Consider the following 22492-nt stretch of genomic DNA (forward strand, 5'->3'; position numbering starts at 1 on the left):
TTGTCAGAATGAGCACAATTTTGTTATTCAAATGCCTGTTATAAAAACAAGCAAGCAAATGAAAACAAGCAAAAATAAATCTGCCACATATTGTCCTGGCTGGAGAGTGCAAGGGATATGTGCCACCCCCTACCCCACACACCTACCCCAACCCCTTACCAAATCAAACGGAATCAACATACATTTTTTTAAAGGCAAGAAACGTGCAAAACTGTGTAAGCCAGTAAAGCTTTTCTCAGCTAACTTGTAAGATAGGGAAGTTCAAAGTAATTTGGAAAATTAAAAAATAATAAACCTGAGATATAGACATCGATCTATCTGTACAACAAACCATTATCTTTGGTTGGGGGCAGGGGAAGATTTCAAGAGAAAGGAAGATCAATATCCTCATATAATGTTTGACTGTTACTAACATGCACTAATTTTGATAAACTTTAAATAATAATGTTTAAATAAAATAAAACCAAGTTATTTCATATCCCACAGGTAAAAGGTGCTAGAAGCAAGAAAGGCAACTTTTTATTATGATTAGAGCGCAAGTTCTGAAATCAGAGTCCTGGGTTAATGAACCCTGGCTGCATTACTGTGGGCTCCGTGACTTTGGGCAAGAGTCTAAACCTAATTTTACTCATCTGTGAAATGGGAGCAATGACAGCGTCTGCCTCACAGGCTTTTCGGGGGGAGGGATTAAATAATGCAAGGAAAGCACTCAACACAGGGCTTGGCATTAACGATACAGTGAATTCAGGAAAGGTAAAAGTTGAATTAGGAACGCTAGTAACTTACCCAACATTTCTACTTCATAGAAACTCAGAGAGCAAGCTGTGTGAGTCAGAGCCCAGGACAAAGATCGGGTCAGGAATCACTCAGCCAGTTTTATCTCTAGGACCAAGGCAGGGCTGAGGTCTTGACCTAAGCGCCTTGAGAGATCAGATGCTATTGCCCTCACATCCGGCTCCTTTTTGAGTGTCTCTTAAAAGGAGGCTACACATCCGGAGTGATCAAAGAAATGGCCAAATTCATGAGCAGGAGACTGGACGAAGAACATTTCACCCAAACTAGTCCCACTGGGTCGGAAGTTTCAGAAACTGCCAAAATGAACTGCCTCCTCAATAGCACCTCGACCTCGACCTCAAACATCCTTTTCAGCATCTTCCTTCTCCCGCCAACAACCCTCTTGGGGCTCAGTTCAGACACTGTCTAGATCTGTGGTCCAGCTGCAGTGCCCCATTAATCTCGTTTTTCTGCTCAATTTCTCACCTTCCGCCCCAGACTCCCCGGTTACTTCGGTTCCTTCGCCTGCACCTGAGTGTAACCATTCTGCCTCAGTAAGCTCTCTTCCGCCTCAGGGACCTCTCCTCCACCACCGTTCCCCCCACGTCTACCTCAGGTTCCCCGGCCTCCGCCGCAGTTTTCTCCCCTCAGCCTGAGACCCCAGGCTCCCCGCCTGGCCCTACCGGGCTGCTCCAGAGTCAGCGCCCCCAGGCGGCGAACGCCCTCCTCGTCCAGTTCCCACTGCTCCGCCATCCCTGCCTGGCCGCCCGGCAGCCCCGCAGCGCCGCTCCACTCCACTGCGCTCACCTGTAGCGGCCCTCGAGACCGCCCAGCGCGCGCCAGGCCCCGCCCCGCGCTGTTAGGCCCCGCCCCCGCCCCCTCCCTGAGCACCGGTGGGCTGGCCGTTATTGCCACGGTCACGCGCCTGCCCGCCCGCCGGGGTCCGAACCATGGTATGGAGCCTGCCCTGGTGGGGGCGCCAAAACCCTACAACGGCAAATTGGAGCGGGGTGGGGACGTTGCGGTGGAGGATTATGGCTCTAGGGTTAGATTACTGGCTCTGGGACATGAGGGGATATGGCCCCAGCTTGGAAGGGCCCGGGTGCTGGGTCCGAGGAAATGGAGGAACGCTCCTGCTTCGAGGGATGAAGTGTTCTGTCTTTGAAGATTTGGGGGATTCCAGGTCTCATGAGTAGGCGTGTGCCTCTTGACAGGGTGAAGGTCTTTTGATCTCAGCTCTTGTGGCTGTTGACTCTGGGTCAAGGCGGTGCATGGGTGGGCAAATCGGGGAGGAGGGTTTCCAGACCTGAAGGATTGGGAGGCAGCCCTCTGAAGCATGATGGGAAACGTTGGGGAACTTGGCTCTGAGAAGTTGTCCTATTTTTAAGAGCATAAGGTGGCTCTAGCGTTAGAAATTGATTTGGGGGAGAACGATATGTGGAAAAGAGATGGTGCTCTTTGGGTTGGGATGGGGATGTCTATACTAGAGCCAGTGCATTTCCTCCAGTCAGTCCACTGAGTACTTCAAGTCCTCTCTCCAGACTGGGATAGTTCTGCACCAACCAGCCCTGAGCAGTCTTGGGGAAGAAAACGCTGGAAAGAACAGCCACATCCTTAACCCCTACCCTCACTCCAGTGGGTACCTCTTGAGACCCCTCCTGAGGATGGGACATGCATGTGTAAGAAGGGGGCAAGAACTTCTTAACCTCTTAACCAAGAACTTCTTGTCTTACTTTATCCTTAAAGAGAAAAGAAGAACTACAACTAGAACTGTGGCTCACCTTCAAGGAGCAGGTTTCTTCAACCTCCAAAATCACACTCAAAGCACGTTTCACTGAGCTCTCAGTCAGCTAGTCACCTTTAAGGAGAATAGAAAGCAAAAATCCAGAGTCCTTGCATATTTATGGTTTCCCATCTAGGTAGGGCCCTTAGTTACTTGCAACTTGTCCTGTTCAGTCTTACCTATATTTAGAAGGGCTAGGACTCCCAAGCATGGGTTAGCCCATTAGATTGGCTTTTCCAGCTCTGCTTCTGTGAGTCATGACACCATTTGTTAATTTATAATATTTCTCTTCATGCCCCCTTTAACTCTTCTAGCTGCAAATGTGGCATATATAATTGTTCTTCTTTATATCTGAATATTGAGACCAGGTTTATTATAAAAGAACCCTGTCCCCTTCTCTGTTGCACGCATTTTTTTCCTTTCTCAGCTGTCAAAATAGGAGATTTGGGATTTTTATTGGAGAAATAGGCTTTTCCTCTTTTTATCAACCACCGCTTACTTTAACAATTTCCCCCACCAACACTTTAATGCAAAATTTTAAACATCCAAGAAGTTGAATGAGTTGTGCAGTGAGCATTATACACCCACCACCTAGATTCTACAATAAACATGTTGCTGTATTTATCACATGTTCATCGATCTATCCCTCTATCAATCCATCTTCCTTTTGATGCATTTCAGAATAAGTTACAATATCAGTACATTGTATACCAATCACTTCAGCATGCGAGATTTTACCTAGAATTCAATATATTGTTTTATGGTTCTTTCTTAGGTAAAATTTTATACATTTATACAAATGTGTGGTTACCTCTCCCAAGTCCCCTATGGGGACCTGGCACGCAACCCAAGCATGTGCCCTACCAGGAATCTAACTGGCAGCCCTTTGGTTCGCAGGCTGGTGCTCAATCCACTGAGCAACACCAACCAGGGAGGGTCTTGTTAAATTTCTTTAAACAATATTTTGAAGTTTTCAGAGTATAAGTATTATACTTCTTTTGTTAAAGTTATTCCTAAATATTTTGTTCTTTTGATACTATTGTGAGTGGAATTGTTTTCTTAATTTCACTTTTGGGTTGTTCATTGCTAGTGTATGAACATACAATTGCTTTTTTTAGTATTAATCAACCTTGCTGAACTTATTCTAACAATTTTCAGTGTATTCCTTAGACTCTTCTATATGAAAAGTCATGTCATCTGCAAATTGAAATAGTTTTACTTCTCCCTTTTCAATGTGGATGCTTTTTGTTTCTATTTCTTGCATAGCTCTCTTTTTATTTCCCTTTAGGAGGAGCCTGGCATGCCCCATGATTCAGCAGAAGATTTATTTCATTTCAACGTTGGGGGCTGGCATTTCTCAGTTCCCAGAAGCAAACTCGCTCAATTCCCAGACTCCCTATTATGGAAAGAGGCTTCAACTTTGACCTCTTTGGAAAGCCAGAGGCTATTCATTGACAGAGATGGGTCCACGTTTAGGCACGTGCACTATTACCTCTACACCTCCAAACTCTCCTTCTCCAGTTGTGCAGAACTGAACTTGCTCTATGAGCAAGCACTAGGTTTGCAGCTGATGCCTTTGCTGCAGGTAAGATACTCTCATCTTCTAGGAGTGGCGATCAGTAAACGTAGGCCTTACATCATTAACTGTGTTGTATATTGGTTGCTCTAAATGGGGAAGTGTGATGAGTAAGCTAAAATAATTTTTAAAATATGCTGGGAATGCATGTTCTGAATAAAGGATTTCATCCTGACTCTGCCTAATCTATATGAGCAGCCTGCCACCATTAACCTGGAATGGAACTTACCACCCCCTGAGAGGGTGCCTTTGACTCTTGGAAATCCTATTTTAAGCTTTTTCTGTCTTTGTTGTTGAATTTTAAAATGTGAACACTTTAGAAATTGTAGGGCTTGCTATATATGTTGTGCTTGAGATTTAAAATCTATAAGATTCATCAAGAATATTACTTCTCATTGTGCCTGTTAGGGCCGCAAAATTCACTTACAACAAGGAAAATGTCCTCCAAACTGCAGAATTTTTTCTTTGCCTTCTCTTCTCTGTTTTCCAAGACTTCTTGTTTTCTCGTTGTAAGAGCTTTAAATGTCTTTACTTATATCCATTAAGATATCACCAAAGAACATTATCTTCTTTTTAAAATTTTCTCAAGATTCCAGAAATTATTCCTGTGGCTTATCTTAAGTGGTTTGTTCTTCATTTTTAAACAATGACTTTTTTTCATCCTGGAAGAACTAAATATTATAACTGGGAAGGACCCTCGGCCATACCCCATATTAATCCCACTGTCTGGACAAGGTGTTCCTTACTTTACCCCTGCACTCACTGACCCAACAAGCTGCACTGAAGGTCAGCACACAACAAACTGTGCCTCCCCGACACCTCTTAGAAGAAAATTGAGGTAGACCATGCATATCTGGGTCATGTAGGAGTGAGAGCAGTTATATGTTTTTATGGATACTCCTTACTAAATAATTCAATGTTTTCTCTTAAAAGTTATTATGCATTTGGAAATCAAAATGCTTACATACTCCAGCACAGTAGATGTAGTATTCTTTTTCCAAGCTACCCAGCTGAATTAAATTTTCTTCAACTACCCCAAGAATAGAATAATAGAATTGCTTACAAGTGGATTCAAAATCACGTAAATGGCCTGGCAAGTCAAGACCACTGGTGACTCTATACCAAGGCATCGTTTTGTGGGGGAAAAGGAGCCACTTGTTCATTGCTAAAAATCAAAAAGATAAAGGCAATTTTTTGAAGACCCCTTTTAAAGAACATAAGCCTATAATACAAACATTTATCAAACCCTTTAACCTCTCTGCTGTCTTCACTCCCCAAACTGAGACAAAACATAACTGGAAAGTAACTTCTAAATGGGAGGTAACAGCTCAAAGGCCAATGAATTGGTTCATTTTCAAAGTTTCAAGTTGTGAGCAGAACGGCCGAGTATTCACTGAATCATGAGGATTGGCTTTTCTCAAACAGACCATAAAACAGGTGCTTATGTTTTTGGAAATGGTGTTTTCAAAGGAATAAACATTTTAGGTTGGCACAACTTAGGTAGTATTTAGTCACTGAAACAGTGTAAATACAGCTGGAGAATGAACAGCCATCTCAAGCAAATCAACAACCTCATATATTTCCATCACTTTATTTGCTGCTAAGGCCTATTCAGATACTCAGGTTCTTGCCTAAAGGTACAAACACTTTGCTTGGAGAAAATGGAGTTTGCCAATTCTTAGTCTAAAGACCCTTCTGAGGCAGTCCAACTTAATGCATTCAGCCAGTATTTACTGAAAGCATTCTGGGTACCGGCCATTATTCCTATATGCTTTAAGGAGAGAAGGGGATGATACAATGCAAATATAAAATGAATGACATATGTAATTTTAAATTGTCTAGTAGCCACATTTAAAAAATAAAAAGGTGACATTAATTTTATTATATTTTATTTAAAGTATATTTTATTTTATTTATATTTTATTTAACTCAGTATATTTAAAGTACTATCATTTCAACATGTAATCAAAATATTACAAAGTTTTCTTTGGCACTGCTCACACTTTACATAGTGGGAGTAGTGAGAAAGGGAGATTTCACCCTGGCTGGTGTGGCTCCATGGATTGAGTGTCGGCCTGTGAACCAAAGGGTCACTGGTTTGATTCCCAGTCAAGGCACATGCCTGCGTTGCAGGCTGGGTCCCCTATTAGGAGTATGTGAGAGGCAGCCACACATTGATGTTTTTCTCTCTCTCTTTCTCCCTCCCTTTCTCTAAAAATAAATAAGTAAAATCTTTAAAAAAAGAAGAATAAAGGGAGATTTCATTTCTACAAAATAGATCTCTCAAGCTAACTGGACTGTCATTACTGACCCACACCAAAGGATATGCCTAGGGACCAAGCAGAACCTCCAGATAGAGCATCCAGGCCCATGCTCAAACAGGTTGTTCTCCCAAGCAGGGATTTTCCTCCCCCAATTTGTCCCCTCCCCAGTGGCCAATTTAGAGTTGTTCAAGGGCACCATTGTTCCTTCCACTGAGATAGAATCTCAGGATTTGAATCTGCAGGTGAAATAAATGGCAGGTTCAAGTTCCTGTGATGTAGTCAGCTTAGCAGGAACTCAGAACATATGTTGTCTCTTGAAGGCTTTCCCTAGTTTCACTTGCTTTTCTTGCATCTTTATCCAACATTTTTCAGTCCAACACCAATCAGACCCAAGCTGAGCCCTTTCTTCCTGTCAGCCTCTCTCTCTCTCCAAGCCAGGCCCACGTAGAGACATTTGCAGGTCTGTGGGAACAAAGGAGGGGGGCGACCCACTCTGGCTGGAGCAGGCTCCATAGTCTTCAGGCAGAGAAGGGAGAAGATAAGTATTCTGGGTAGAGAAAACAGCATAGATAAAGTTGAGGAGGCATCACGGAACAAGGGGTGTCTGGAGTTTTGTGGAGTTTAGTGTCACTGATGATGGGATGGGGTCAAAATAATGCTGGGAGACAAAGGTGGAAAGGTGGTTTGGGTTCTTACCACTAAGATAAAGGAAATTGATATTTACATTATTTCCTTGAATTCCCACAACACCACCTCCCAGATTGTACTATCTCCACTTCACATGTGAGGAGGCTGAGGCTTGGAGAGGTTAGGTGGGAAGCAGGAGGCAGCTGTTAAGAGCAGTGGTTAAGAGCATGGGCCCTAGAGTCCACGGGCCCTAGAGTCCCATTCTCAGCATCTCCACTACTTGGGGCACTGAGTGGGCCATGTTTCCCATTTGCTAAATGGGACTAATAATACCAGAGCCTATTTTATGGGTTGGGGGAACTTTAGGAGGATTTGGTTTATTTTATTTTTTAATTCATTGATTGATTTTAGAGAGAGAAAGGAAGGGGAAGAGAGAGACAGACTTGTTGTCCTGCTTATTTCTGCATTCATTGGTTGATTCTTGTATATGCCCTGACCAGAGATCAAACTCACAACCTTGGTGTACTGTGACGATACTCGAACCAACTGAACGACCCAGCCAAACTGAACTACCCAACCCAGAAGGATTTCATTTGAAGGTGCCTGGGCAATAAATGTTAGCTTTTAAGGGACAGAGTGCAGACTCATACCCCAGTCCTTCCACAAGTCCACCAGCCACCCACAGTGGGGAAGACTCACTCTGGCCCCCTCCTTTCGCAGACTTCAAGCAGTTATGTGGGTGGTTTGTAGCCACAGCCCCCAGAGAGCTCTTCTCAAATCTCGAGATTCCCATGAGCAGCTTCACAAGAGCTTCACCTGAGTAGCTAGGAATTAGAAGCAGGTTCTTTTGTTAGTTTTGTACCAAATCTGAGGTGTTCTGTCCATTATAAGGCTTTTAGAGAAAAATTTTGGTCATGTGGTACCTTTACAGGATGACTTTTCCAGCTATAACCAAAAATTTATTAAGAAAGTTCTGTTTTCTTCTAAGCTAGAGACAGAAAAAAATGAGCTTAATGTTATGATAACCTGCCCCTTGGGCAGGACTTTTGAGGGAGAGTCGGTCCCTGAGTGCAGGGGATACTGAGACACCCAGTCCGCCTTCTGCCCCGGGCTCCAGCCCTGCCTGGATGGTGTGCTCCACTCCAGCCTCAACCCAGTCCCTGCGCACCTGCTCCTTGAAGTGGAGAAGCTCCAGACTTGGGAGACTGGTTGGGCAAGTCAGGGATCCTCTGACCACAAAAGCCTCATCAGCAAAATGAGAATGTAAACACCACATCTATCTCCCAGAGGTGTTAGGGTAAACAAGCAAATGACTGAAAGCCCTTTGGAAAATGTACCCTGTGTCATCTCCACTTCCCTACTTAGACCACATTCCATGGTTAGGACGAGCACAGAGAACAAGCAGAGCAAAACACTTATAACAGTTCAAAAAAGGTTTCTGAGCCCTGGATGGTGTGGCTCAGTGGATTGAGCACTGACCTGTGAACCAGAGGGTCACTAGTTTGGTTCCCAGTCAAGGCACATGCCTGGATTGGAAGCCAGGTCCCCAGTGTGGGTTGCACGAGAGGCAACCACACATTGATGTTTCTCTCCTTTTTCTCCCACCCTTCCCCTCTGTCTAAAATTGAATAAATAAAATCTTTTTTCAAAAAAGGATATTTGAACTCTTGAGGGGCAATGATAACTGAAAATCTTGTTTTTAATGATTAACTATAAATTACTCCTAAGATTGTGTAAGATAAATTTCTATTAATCCACATAAACTATAACCCAAAAATATTGTTTCAAAAATCAGAAGAGAAGCCTTGGCTGGTGTAGCTCAATGGATTGTGCACAGGCCTGCGAACCAAAAGATCGTGGTTCGATTCCCAGTTAGGGCACATGCCTGGGTTGCAGGTCAGTTCTCAGCAGGGGCCAGTTCCCAGCAGGGGACACACAAAAAGAAACCATATATTGATATTTCTCTCCCTCTCTCCTTTTCTTCCCTTCTAAAGATAAATAATTTTTTTAAAAAAATCAGAAGAGAAATTTCCATTGAAATTTTGAATATCATAGACCTAAATCTACTTTTTTGTGTGATTGACTCTATTTCAAAACACTTTACTAAAGCAAGTCACATATTATTTTTCCAGGTATTTTACTCCTTGGTAAAGGAGTTACTTGGTTTAGATTGGTAGATAGTTACTTGGTTTAGAATTTTCAAAGCAGTAATCTTCTTTATCCAACAGACTCTGGATAATCTGAAGGAAGGGAAGCACCATCTACGTGTGCGGCCTGCAGACATACCTGTTGCAGAGAGGGCATCGCTGAACTACTGGCGAACGTGGAAGTGTATCAGCAAACCCTCAGAATTTCCTATAAAAAGCCCGGCCTTCACAGGTATAAGCACAGACGGAGTCTTCCTAAAGCCCCAACCAGCTTCCCTTCTCATCCTAACAGAAGTGGCTTCCATCCAGAGAGTACCCTGATTTCTAAACTAGTTCTGGGTGGCTTCTCTCCCTCACTGCCATCTCCTTTGATCTTGTATCCTGCCACGTGCCCTCTCCATGGCTACTTACACACTGGCATCAAACATGTTCCTCCACTGGCTGGTGTAGCTCAGTGGATTTGACCACGGGCCTGCGAACCAGAGGATCACGGTTCGATTCCCAGTCAGTGCACATGCTTGGTTTGTGGGCCACTTCCCAGCAGGGGACACACGATACATTGTGTGTCCTCATCAGGGGCAACCATACTTTGATATTTCTCTCCCTCTCTCCTTCCCTTCCCCTCTAAAGATAAATAAATAAAATATAAAAAAATAAAAACCAATCTCTCACAGTAACTACATAAAGAAACCAATAAAATTTTTAAAAACACCATGCTCCTCCACATTCATTCGCTCTTCCCCATATTGGCTTCACTTGGGCAGGGCAGGGCTGCACTCCATGTTTCCTAGTGGTCAGGGAACTCCACCATCTTCTCAGACCATCCACTCTACCACACAAGGGATGTCCCCAAATGACCACTGATGGGCGCCTTGCAATACAGATTGGCCTATCTGAGACACCAAGCACATTTTGCGACTGTGGACGAGTTTTGTGCTTCCAGGGGAGTCAAAAGGATCTATTTTACCTATTACTCACAATGGTTTGTTTGCTTAATTAGAAAGAACCAAATAGATAACTAATGTGAATTTAATGGCTTTGGTACATAAGTCAAAATTTTGTAACATGTCCCACTGACTTTCACTCTAGAAATGAAAATTAGATTTCCACGCCCTGCTCCCTACCACACTCCTGCCAATCCTTAGTGTTGCCTCTAGAAAGAATGGCAGGACCTGGCAGGGACCATCTCCAGGGTGGATCTTTCCAGCTTCTTCTGGGGCCCCTGGACCAGTGAGAGCCCTAGTGGCCTCTGAGAGCCCTGGCCTCTGGGAGGTGATGACACTCCTCTGCACATTCTCCTCCAGGCCTACATGACAAGGCACCTTTGGGGCTCATGGACACACCACTGTTAGACACGGAAGAGGAAGTACACTACTGCTTCCTGCCCCTAGACCTAGTGGCCAAGTACCCCAGCCTGGTGACAGAAGACAACCTGCTGTGGCTAGCTGAGACCGTGGCCCTGATCGAGTGCGAGTGCAGCGAGTTCCGGTTCATTGGTGATTGCTCTGTCCGGGGGGGACTGTAGGGGTGGGGGTGGGTGAGCTGATAGGACACATCCATCCCTCCCACCCACACTCCACGGAGGCCCAGCTCCTTGCTCAGAGCCTCAGGAGCTTCCCTGGGCAGAGGTGGTGGGAGCGTGACAGAGCCTTCCTGGAGGCAAACAGAATCCCAGCTATCTGACTCCTACTAGCCTCAGGGCTATTTTATTCCTTGTTCATTTGGGAATGACCTGGGTGTGAGGGGGCACTGGAAACTACCTGAGGCAGTGTCAGGGACCACAAGAGTTGGTGTGAAGGGCAAGGCCCTGAGCTGGACCCCAAGATCAGCTACTCTTCTTGTTCTGCCCTTACATAACCAAGTGGGCTCTAGGCTTCAGTTTCTGTCACTGTAAAATGAGAAAATAGAGGTATTTCAAAGGATGGTTCCTTCCTGCTCTCACTTCCATGAAGCTCAGAACAAAAGGAAATGAGGTTCCCCAGAATCGCTGTAGAAATGTCTACTTGAGTTAGTGGCCTAAGGAGGGATGAGAGCTTCAACCCTGGACAGAAGAGAGCCTTCCTCCCCCCACGGCCTCAAGACAAGCTCGGGGGGGGGGGGGGGGGGGGGGGGGNCGCGAGCCAGCCCGGGGGGGGGGGGGGGGGGAGGGGTGTGAGCTGAATGACCTCTTTGATTGTTAAGATGCTGCCGCCACCTAGATGAATAGGGCAGGAAACACCCTAGTTGTACTAGGCTCCCAAATGCCTGGTACCCCCAGCCTTTCAAAATCGTAGTCACCTGGAAAGTTGTCATGATGTGCTTCTGAATCTCCAAGTTGATTCACACAGGACAGTAGTGTTGGCTCCAACTCTGCCTCCCACACTGCAACCCAGGCAGGGACAAACTGCAAGTGCCACCTGCCAACTCAGCCTCGGCTGGGCCCTTCCTCTAAGCAGCAAGACAACTCCCTGTTTTGGAATGACCTGCTCTTGGGTTAAGACTCACAGGGTAAGTCTCAGGGCCAGTGGGCTCACCAGGAGGTCCTCTCTGGGAATCCCCAGGCCAGACCACAGGAGACCACCCGTATGGACTCAAAAACAGGAAAACAAAGTAATTTGGGGTCTTTCACCTTGAAAACCACAGACTTAAATCTGGCTAATCTGACCAGGTTTGTTTAGAAATTGTTTCAGAACAAGGAGAACCTAGGATGAGTTGCAGCACCAAAAACCTGTCAAAACTTGGACTTTTAGTTAAATTAGAAATAACCTCATTAACTCATTTTGTTTTCCTTTGCTCTTCAAGTGAATTTCCTTCGCTCACAGAAGATTTTACTACCGGATAATTTCTCCAACATAGATGTGTTAGAAGCAGAAGTGGAAATTCTAGAAATCCCTGAGCTCACTGAAGCTGTAAGGCTATACCGGATGAACATGGGTATGTCACCAGGGGAAACTTGCCCTCCCCTTGATATTCTGGGGTAGTCAGTCTTGATCTGGAAAAGCTAAGAACAGACATCTCCTCTTCCACAACTACTTTGGGCTTTGGGTGCTTGTGAAAAAAAGCAGGTGTTCAGACTGTCTTAAAATCCAAGAATAGGAATTTCAACCTCAAGTCCTGTGAGGCCTGTCTGTTCAGCCTCCCCACTGAGGGTGGGTGGCTTCAGCCAACAGTGGCTTTAGGGAGACCAGTTCAGCCCAACTGAGGAAACCAGGCCAGAATGTCCTAGGGAAGGAGGCTGAGCCTGATGGCAGGCTTCCCAAGGGCAGGACAGGTCTGCTTTGCTTGGGAAACGAATGAACCACTGGGAACTTGTAGCATCCACCTGCCATTCCTGTCCTTTGTCTTCTAGGCACAGCTGGCAGGGGGTGGGAAATGCTTGAGCAAATTCCTCACTAGTGCTTCCATGTTTCCACCCACCTACAAATTCCCACATCCCCTATTTTGAAGGCAGTCTGTTTCTGCCTGCTCCTTGACACTTCCTGACCCTGGTCCAGATCAGGCCTTCATGTCCCCGGCCCCACCTCATTCCAGCTTGCTCTTCCCCTCACGTTTCCTATTTGCTTTTCATCATCCCATTTTGCAATTCCTGCACATCCATGGAAGCTACTGTGCATGTTGAAGGAGCTAGCTACTTCAGTGTGACCTTGGCTGGCATTCTGAGGATGTCTAGAACCGAGAATGTACAGCATGTGTGAAGTGTGTTCTGTACACCACCAGACATTTATCCCATGGGAAGGGGCCTCTCCCTGTCTTCAGGCCTTGCTCTCCCAACCTCCTCCCCCGCAGAGTCCTATCCTATTTGGGGGCAATGGCATCCTGCAGCAGGTCTCAAGAGTCTGCCCTAGGCTCTAACAATCCACTTATGGGGATGTGACTTCAAATCCCTCCCCCAAGGGCTTTTGCTCCTCAGAGAACATAGGTCACTGAGAGCTTGGTGGAGGGGAGCGTACTCCGCAAGGGCTGTGTGAAGACAGAGGGCAGCGGGTCTGCAGATGGGCTCTGCAAGCTGTGCGGCAGTCACCCAGCACTGAGTGTGGGCTTTGCCTTTTATAAAGCACCATACCAAAGGGAAATGGCTTCAGGAGCCCTGGAGATGGACAGAACTGCCCTCAACTCCCAGGTCTGCCCCTGCCTTGCTTTGCAGTTTGAGACAGGTGCTTAATTAGTCTCTCAGGACAGTTTCTCATCTGTGATGTGAGGAGAGCACTGCCCCTCTTTTAGGGTTGCTCTTGGGATTGGAGGTGATCCAAGAAAATCACCCAGCAGCTTGCTCTTCAGCCCGCTGCTGCCACTGCACACGGTGCATTGTGCCCGCTGCAGGAGAACGAGATGCTGCCCTGGAGCCAGCAACCTAAATGCCCAGCCTGGAAGAAACACCACTCCGTTTGTTTCTGGGGAAAATCCTGCCAGCAGTGACACATACTGTGAATCTGGGAAGCTATAGTGCTAACTGTATACATAATTAGAGCAGAACCTGGAACTAAGAGAGATTCCTGCAGGGGCTGGGCCAGATGGCTGCTGCACTGAAAATTCTGAACTCCAAATGTTAGATTCAGAGTAGATTTTTCTCTTCTCCCCACCCTACCTCCCAATAAATAGTTTTGACCTCTAAACTAAACCTGACTCAGAATATAAAAAATTATACTGATTCTGGGCCCTGGCTGGTGTAGCTCAGTGGATTGAGTGCAGGCCTGTGACCCACAGGATCGCGGTTTGATTCCCAGTCAGGGCACATGCCTGGGTTGCAGGCCAGTTCCCAGCAGGGGACTCACGAGAGGCAACCATACGTTGATATTTCTCTTCCTCTCTCCTTCTCTTCCCCTCTAAAGATAAATAAATAAAATCTTTTTAAAAATTATACTGATTCTGAGAAGATCCAGATTTGGGTTGTGCAAGGAAATAAGCTTCTTCTAAGCCTCCTCAGTGCTAATTCAAAGCAATAGCATGAAGGAGACCCAAAGATTCCTGTACAGGTATGACTGAGAGGGGTCTAGGAGTCACCCCTTTCTCCCGGCACAGGGGGCTGTTCCCGGACCTCCTGTCCTCCTCCAAGCCCAGGGCAAGGGGGCCATGCAGCAAGCCTGGAGTCTGTGAAGCCACTGTACATGATGGCCCTGGGTGTGCTGGTCAAGTACCCAGACTCCGCGCTGGGACAGCTCCGCATCGAGAGCACGCTGGACGGCAGTAGACTGTACATCACAGGGAATGGAGTTCTCTTCCAGCATGTCAAGTAAGGCCCTCCTAGCAGAATAGCTCGGTCCCACTCAGAGTGGGCTTTGCCTTTCTCTAGGAACTAACCTGGGGCCCTGCCCACCAGCCAGGGGGAAGTAGTATCCTTGGGGGCAAACCCATCCTTTTCACCACTCCCACCTCCACCACTGAACCCTGGCCTCAGAAGAGAGGGCTGGCACCAAGGTGCAAGGGTTTAAAACTTCTGAACTATTCCATATCCCTGTCCTCTGCAAACCACTGCTCTGGTTCTATTCCTGTGCTAGATCTGAGGTGACCAAGCCATAGTCATGCCCCTCAGGATGCTAAGTATTTAACCTCCCCACCCAACCACGCATATCCTCCTACACAGTCCTCCCCCAACCCCTGGGAGGCTCAATGGATGCAGAGAGGCCAGAACTTGGGATGAGTCCCCACAAGGCAAGCTTCACTGAGGAGGTGATGCTTGGCCCCGGCCTTGAGGGACGAGCTCAGAATGTCCCCATTAGTGCAGGGGCATGGATTCCAATCCTGTTTATAAAAGGGGAAACAGGTTCAGAGTGGAACCCTAATATTGTTGTTTTGGGCCTTTGTGGCCCACCCCTAATGTCACCAAGGGCAAAGGCAAGTGCCTTTGGAGGCAGGGGGTTGGTGTTCAAACTTTCTTGGATACACAGATATTAATAACCTACCAAGACCATGGCAGGCTGCCATATAGTGATGAGATGCCTTGAGCAGATACGGGGGCAGGAAATAAATGGCTGGACCCTGGCCTGGCTTTTCAACATGAGATAGGGCCTGGAGGCTTGCGGTTAGTCATTGTAGAGGGCTTTGCTGAAACAGGTCAAGCTCAGCTCCAGAAGGGCGAGCCTGTGTGTTCAAGCTTACTGTCCTACAAGGTCCCTCCAGATTTCCAGTTAAATCAGGGAAATGGTGTTGGTGACAACGGGTGTGAGCCAGAGCTAGTACTAGACATTCTAGACACAGAGCTGACAGGCTGGACTCTCTCGGGGTATGGTGCTGAGGCTCTCAGTGACAGGCCTTTCCTCTGGGCAGGAACTGGCTGGGGACTTGCCGGCTGCCCCTGACTGAAACCATTTCTGAGGTATATGAGCTGTGTGCCTTCCTGGACAAGAGAGACATCACCTATGAGCCAATGAAAGTGGCTCTGAAGACTTACCTGGAGCCGAAGACCCTGGCACCCATGGATGTGCTCAGTAAATCAAGAAGCTTCTTATTCTGAATTTAGTATCGGGGGCAGGTCTGGAGGGTCAGAGGGGAAAGATGAGGCTGGCTAGGGCCAGTAACTGTAGATGGAAGAGGAAAGGAAAGCCAGACAGACAGATACTTGCGGGTTTGCCTAAAGGGAAACTTTCATGTTAAGTGACCCCTCCTTATTCCAAGCCCACGTGTAGCCTCAAACAGCACAGACTGACCCACTGTGGGGCTGCACCATGCCCAAAGCACGCCGGCTCCCACTGTGGGTGCAGACATGCTATGCTTACTTGGTCCTCACTGCCTGCCCTCCAGGGAGAAACAGTCCCTGAGTCTGTGTAACAGACGAGGTAGAGGCTCTGAGAGGTAACTTGCTCGAATCACACACTTAGATCATGATTGAGCTGGAGTTGAAATCTGAGTCCAAAGACAGTATTGTTTTCACCATCTGCCTATCACCTCCTATTAAGTTTTTCAGGTCAAGTTTATGTTGTATTACTGTTATTCTGCAACATTCAACATTTATTGAGCATCTACTATGTATCAGGACAAAAGTAGACTCTAAGTGTATAGAAATGAATGAAATAAACCCAGTCCTTATCTTCACAGAGCTCAAAATCTAATTATACACCCTTCACTCATTACAAAGCTCATCACAACAAAGCCCAAGTCTTGTTATCCCCAGAAGTCAGTCCCATTTTCAGACATGTGTAGAGGCTTGTTCTCTATAGAAGTGACGGTGAATTGATGAGAGCTGGCTCTGGGATGTTCACCACACTGTGAGCGCAAACATAACGAGGGTCTCCTAGCACCAGTCTAAGTAGATGTGTGAAAAGTTACACACCCAGGACACACCACCCAGAAACGAGAGGCAGTTGGCAACGTAGGCAGCCAGGAACATCAGTCCAGCTTTCCTGAGAGAGAGGTGGGTCCAGGGAAGAGCAGCGGTGCCCTTGGGGTTGGGATTCCAAAGGGCTTACCCTCCCCACCCCAGAGTCACTGGCTGACCCTCCAAGCTACCATTCCAGACCCACCTCACCACCCAGGAGAGGTTTAAGCAGCAGAGAAGTTTGGTGTCAGATTCCTGCTACCTCTCAGGATAGACAACAGAATATGACTAATGAAGATACTGAGTCAATGTGCAATACACTGCAAAATTTCCCTTCCTGCCCATGTGACATGTTCCTTCTCACTGGTTTCCTTAGATGAGGAGTGGATGGCAGAAATTACTGTGTATTCCCCTCAACAGATCATCAAGGTTTATGTTGGAAGCCACTGGTATGCAACCACACTGCAGACCCTGCTGAAGGTACTGCCAGCCCCAGGCCATCCCACTCTCCCTTTGCTTCTGTAGCTGAGCTGCTTTGGAACCTGTCACCTGACCCTCACACTGCCTCTAGCACCTGCTTAGAACAAGGAACTTCTCCCTGCTTTACCATGGAAACAGCAGGCTGGGAAGGCTGGGAGGAGTATGGGTAGGGAGGAGGCCATCATCGGAGAGGCATGGATGTTCCAGATGCCTCAAGAGGGTGGTCTAGGGACCAGCAAAACTGGAAGCAGAGACGATGTGCTTCTCCCTAGATGCTCTACTCCCCAGTATGGCTCCCTGTGGCCAGCAAATCCCAAAGCCTCTGCTCTAGAATGGTCAGGAAATTGAAGTAAGAGAAGACTAATCTGCCACTTACTGAAGACCTAGCACGTTAACTAACAGACTGACAGTCTGGTGTCCAACCCCTTGCAGTACCCAGAACTGCTATCCAACCCTCAAAGAGCGTACTGGATCACGTATGGACAGACCCTGCTGATCCACGGAGATGGCCAAATGTTCCGACATGTTCTCAACTTCCTGCGACTTGGAAAACTGTTCTTACCATCTGAATTTAAGTAAGTGAAGGAAAGAAAGTACATAATGAAACCCCACCCTTTGTAACAAAGGGAACTTGAGTTTGCAGCCTCCAGGGCGGAGGTTGTATTTCTAACATGTGAACTGCTGTTGAAGGCAGCAGCTCTGGAGGCCTACACCTCCCCTCCCCTCTCACCCAGCTGCCCGCCCAACCTCTTGTCATTTACAGGGAATGGCCCCTCTTCTGTCAGGAGGTGGAGGAATATCACATCCCGTCCCTCTCAGAAGCCCTTGTCCAAAGTGAGGCGTACAAGTAAGGGGACTTTGCTCCAGACACTGCATTCTGGAGTCTGTTCCTTTATATTCCTCTTGGGAATCCTGTTTTAAGTCCCACCTCCCAGAAGGACCTATTCTCTTTGGGGTTAAGGGGGTGGCGCAGGCCCAGGACTGGGCAGTGACTTAAGTAAAACCCTGTAAAAGCCCCTTCTCCCCCACTGTCTAGAGTTCACTCTCAGCCAGGCTGGGTGATCAATGGGCTAGTAGAAGCTTCTGCTCACTAACCAGTCCTTTTCGGAGCCTGTAGGTCATGGACTCAGGAGAAGGAATCTGAAAACGAAGAAGCTTTTCCTATCAGAAAGCTGCACGTGGTGACAGAAGGGCCGGAGTCCCTGGTGGAGTTCAGTAGAGATGCCAAAGAAGTAAGGCCCAGCCTTCTTTGGTTTGGCGACGTCCTCAAAGGACACTCGCACAAAGTCAGGACAGGCCTTGCTACTGGGCGGCAGAGCAGAGTGCGGCAGGCCCTACCTGGGTCCTAGCACAGAAACTGGCCTCTGAACCTGGGAGGAGGCACAGGGAAGTGTTGGCTGAAGTGGCCCGGGATGCTGATATGTCCCTTTGGGGCACGAGGCCCCTGGGCTGACACCACCCCCCTCAGACTGAGCAAAGCTCAGATGGATGACCATATGGGGGATGGGATTATTCTGGGTGGGCAAGGGAAGTCTCAGAGGCTAGTCTATCAGACCTAGGGAGGCTCCAGTGTGGAAGCACAACATGCCCAGAGCTGCTGTGCCTTCCCTCCCCAGTCTGCAGCCCACACACCTGTGGACTTCCAGGATGGCAATGACAGGACTCCATGGAACAAGGCCAAGGGGACCCTGGCCAGGTGCAGCCAGATGGAGGAGGCTGAGAAGTATTCCCGGACCATCCAGATGTCCCTGTGCCGAGGTGCCAAGCGAGCGGGCAATCCCAGCACATACTCCCACTGTTCCAGCCTGTGTGCCAACCCCAGACACTGGGGCACCTGCCCTGAAAGTCCCCCCAAGAAGAAGACTGCCACCGTCAACCTTACACAGAAATGTGAAACCAAAGACCCTCCTGTAACGCCAATGCAGAAACTCATCTCCTTGGTGAGGGAATGGGACATGGTCAATTGCAAACAGTGGGAACTCCAGCCACTGACAGCTCCCCGGAACAGCTCCTTGGATGAGGCCACCCTGCAGCTCCCCTTGGGAAGTGAGGCTGCTTCCCAGCCCAACACCACAGCTTGCTGGAAAGGCCATTCCACAGCCTCAGAGAAGGACCCAGGTCTGCAGGCAGGGGCTGGAGCTGGAGCCAAAGACAAAGGGCCAGAGCCAGTGTTTAAGCCATACTTCCCCACGAAAAGAGCTGTCACCCTGAAGGACTGGGGCAAGCAGAGGTCAAAGGAGAGAGGTGAGTCCTGTGCCATCCTTGACCCTGGCCTCATTTAAACAGGGAAAGCAAACTTTGACCAAGACCACAGAGTGAGTGACAAAGGGAGACTAGAACCCTGCACTCACCCATGCCAGCTGTGCCAAGCAGCAGATATACATATATAACCAACACAATGGTGTGGTTTGAGGAACTGATAAACCATAGAAAGCATATGGGAAGTGGGTGCCCATGAAATAATGGAGCACAAAGCACGAGGGGTTGCTGGGGAGTTGGCCAAGGAAGGAAGAGGAAGCACCAGTGCTTGTGGAACCAAGTTATCTGTCTGGCTGGAGGCCAGGCTTCGGCGGAGAAGAGAGACAGACAGCCATCAGAGCAGGTCTTGTGGCCCAAGTTCAGGACCTGGCACTTTGTCCTGATCCTAAGGGGACTGGGCAGCCACTGTAGCATTTTCAACAAGGGAGCAAGCACTGAGGTGTGCGTTCAGAAAGCTTGCTCCAGAAGCAGAGGAAACGCAGCAGCAGGAGGGGAAGTGCTTTAGAAGTGGTGAGATCCTTCTGGATGAATCAGGCTAGACAGGGTGAGGGAAGATGGGTGTGAGGGTTGGCCACAGGGGTCAGGTTTCTGGCTTGGGTGACTGCAAGGAGATGGATGGTATCTGAGGTGGGATGGAGGACAAGGAGCTGGAGAGGTGTGCCGTGTCGGGGACAGGTGCAGAGCAGCCCGGGGAGGTGTGCCAAGGACTGCTGTGATGGACTGTTTCCTCTGCTCCTCTAGCGTCCTCCCTAGTGTATTCGGTCGCCTTCCCTTTTAGTGGCTTGGAGGGGCCTTCTTGAGCCCTGACTGTAAGCCACAAGTTGGTCTGTCAAGCATACTTTTCAGAGTGGACATACATCAACGTTTTGTCCCAAAAGCTCCTCATTTAATAATTTTACAAAGATTTCCAGTCCCCAGCTGGATTATTATTAGCCTTATTTCATATCAGCTTTGGTTCAACAAAGAAATTTGGAGAATTTCTTGGAGTTCTGAAATTTAGGATATGGTTTACAATGATTCCATGGCAATGAAGAGAGGAGAGTGAAGACAGGCCCCTGCCAATCCAAGGTGCCACTTCTGAAAGCTGGAGACAGCAGCTGCTAGAAGGCTGGGGTGGCTGCCTACTGGTCTGTCACCACTCGTCCGCTCCCTGCTTGAGCTCTGAGATGGACTAAGAACCCTTTCCCCATGTTACTTTTACAGAAAACCCGGCCCCTGAGCAGCCTCTGCCTGAGGCCAGTGACCTAGAGAACGCAGGGGTCATCCTCAAAGTGAGCCACCCCCCCGTGGTGGGCAGTGATGGCTCCTGCATGTTCTTTGAGGACAGCATCATCTACACCACAGAGAAAAGCATCCTGAGGCGCACACTACCCACAGCCAGCCCCCTGCCCCGAGGTGAGGATCTGGAGCCAGGCCTGCCCTTCCTTGTGGGGATGCCCAGGCCCCACCCAGGGTCCTTTGAGGAGACTGTCTCCCCCATGAGCCCTTACTACAGGCTGCCTCTAAGGCCCTAGCTGTGGGTACATGGGGCCACATCTACTCTCTCCTCCACAGAAGTGACTTTCCTGAGTTTCTCTCTGTCCTGGGAAGAGATGTTTTATGCACAGAAATGTCACCGCTTCCTGACTGACATTGTCCTGGATTCCATCAGACAAAAGGACCCCAAAGCCATCACAGCCAAGGTGGTCTCCCTGGCCAACCGGCTATGGGTACGTGATAGGCCTCAGGCCCTGTTCCTTCTCTATCTGTCTGTCCCCTTGCCCTACAATGAGTGGTACAAGGCAAGAAGCAGCAAGCCAGGATGGGGAGTGAGGGGTGGGGAGGATTGGTTAGGGGCAGGAAGACAGGGCAGTATCATTTGGACCAAGCCCTGGCTGAGGCAGTATGGGGTGACAGTGACCGCTCCGCCCTGCAGCTACTGCAGGCCCAGGGAAGCCCCTGTGCTGCATCTCACTCTGAGAGGCCAAGAGCAAATGTGTGTCAGGCACCTGCCCCCAGCCCTGCCTGACAGTGGGTTCTCTGGCAGACCCTGCACATCAGCCCCAAGCAGTTTGTGGTGGATTTGCTGGCCATCACCGGCTTCAAGGACGACCGGCATACCCAGGAACGCCTACACAGCTGGGTGGAGGTGAGAGCCACCCGCACCCCACTGGGAATGGTGACCCTGCAGATATCTCAGACAGACACTGTGTCTGGCTTCCCAGTAGGCAAGACAGGCAGCTAGCTCAGCCTCAGGTCCCTGGGTCCAGGATGGGGCAGGGGAAAGGATGGCTGATATGAACCAGCCCAGACTGGCCAAAAGCAGTATTGAGGCTGCTTATTTCTGTAGTTTTCCTCCAATGATACAAATTGTGTCTTCATTGCTAAAAACACCCGCCACACTCAGGGATGCGTATCACACAAGCCCAGGGTTTGGGGATGCTGAAATCAGAGAAACTATTGGGAGTCAGACCTTTTCAACAGGTGATACCAACTTTACCTACTTAAGTAACCATGATGCCACCATTTTTGTACATTCCTTTCATATTTAAGTTCCTTTAAAGCATTTTTATAAAGAAAAAGAAAATGTTTGGTAAGGGAAAAGGAATGACCATGACCCAGGATTTTGTTTTTTGATTCCTTAACATAATTTTGGGGTTCAAAGTTTATATTAAACATAGGTGAAAAAGAATTAGCTAATTTCTCATTTATCTCGTAGCTCTATAATCAAGTACATCATTCTAACATCTTTACCATAAACATACTAGTGCCAAATTATTAGGCCTCTGGCCTGATAAGAAAGGTGAAATCAACATCTATAGCTGGAAGTGGGAAAACAGTGGCAGGAAACATGCGTGTTTGACCCCTGGGGCATTCTGCTCAGGTCCCTGGCAGCGCCTCTTAGCCACAACCCCATAAGATGTCCTTGGGTAGAACTGCGCCCAAGAGCATCCAAGTTTCCCAACAAATGGCCTTGTCCTGTCCCTGTGCCTGGCCAGCCGGGAGAACCCTGCCCACAGAGCCAGAGTAGGCAACTGGCCTGGAAATCAGAGATAAGACTGGCTTTTCCTTCCAGCTGACACTGCCTTTCGCCAAGAAATATGGCTCCTGTGTGGACCTGCTCATCCAGAGGGGCCTGTCTAAGTCTGTCTCTTACTCTGTTCTCAGCAAGTATTTACACGAGGGCTAGGGTGCCCAGAGGGCTAGGGTGCCCAGAGACGCTGTCCCCACATATCCCGAGTTCCCAAGACTCATTTGAACCAAGAATGTCCCCAGAATGTATGTGCCCATCCAAGGGTGTGAATCAGTCTATTTTTTATTGTAAACAAATAAAAGCGTAAACCACAAGTCAAAGGCCTAGACTCCCTCTCT

General features: G+C 48.1%; 2 protein-coding genes across 2 annotated transcripts in view; one reads left to right on the forward strand and one right to left on the reverse strand.

Annotated features, from left to right (window-relative positions):
- LRRC36 (leucine rich repeat containing 36) overlaps positions 1 to 1545 on the reverse strand; it is a 60930-nt gene extending 59385 nt beyond the window's left edge. The window contains exon 1 of the mRNA XM_037041509.1: positions 1458 to 1545. Coding sequence (XP_036897404.1) covers positions 1458 to 1527 — 70 coding nt within the window. The 5' untranslated portion in view covers positions 1528 to 1545. The remainder of the gene's footprint in view (positions 1 to 1457) is intronic.
- A 2306-nt stretch (positions 1546 to 3851) lies between these two features.
- On the forward strand, positions 3852 to 22388 carry KCTD19 (potassium channel tetramerization domain containing 19). Its single transcript, XM_037041695.1, has 15 exons — positions 3852 to 4142; positions 9253 to 9403; positions 10476 to 10667; positions 11953 to 12084; positions 14170 to 14380; positions 15415 to 15575; positions 16779 to 16882; positions 17315 to 17457; positions 17646 to 17729; positions 18000 to 18114; positions 18499 to 19126; positions 20345 to 20536; positions 20696 to 20850; positions 21168 to 21269; positions 22197 to 22388. Exons 1-15 carry the CDS (start codon positions 3858 to 3860, stop codon positions 22308 to 22310), a joined length of 2769 nt encoding a protein of 922 aa, XP_036897590.1. The 5' UTR covers positions 3852 to 3857; the 3' UTR covers positions 22311 to 22388.
- The last annotated feature ends 104 nt before the right edge of the window (positions 22389 to 22492 follow it).

Source organism: Sturnira hondurensis, unplaced genomic scaffold (assembly GCF_014824575.4).
Source record: "Sturnira hondurensis isolate 20B ecotype Veracruz unplaced genomic scaffold, ASM1482457v3 Scaffold0003090, whole genome shotgun sequence".
In the NCBI taxonomy this organism is placed as follows: domain Eukaryota; kingdom Metazoa; phylum Chordata; class Mammalia; order Chiroptera; family Phyllostomidae; genus Sturnira; species Sturnira hondurensis.

Bases quoted from the DNA above. Each gene is read 5' to 3' on its own strand.
- KCTD19 (XM_037041695.1), top strand. From the start codon at position 3,858: ATGCCCCATGATTCAGCAGAAGATTTATTTCATTTCAACGTTGGGGGC. The intron at 15,576-16,778 runs GTAAATCAAGAA...TGGTTTCCTTAG, and splicing joins GGCACCCATGGATGTGCTCA to ATGAGGAGTGGATGGCAGAA. The intron at 18,115-18,498 runs GTAAGGCCCAGC...TTCCCTCCCCAG, and splicing joins TCAGTAGAGATGCCAAAGAA to TCTGCAGCCCACACACCTGT.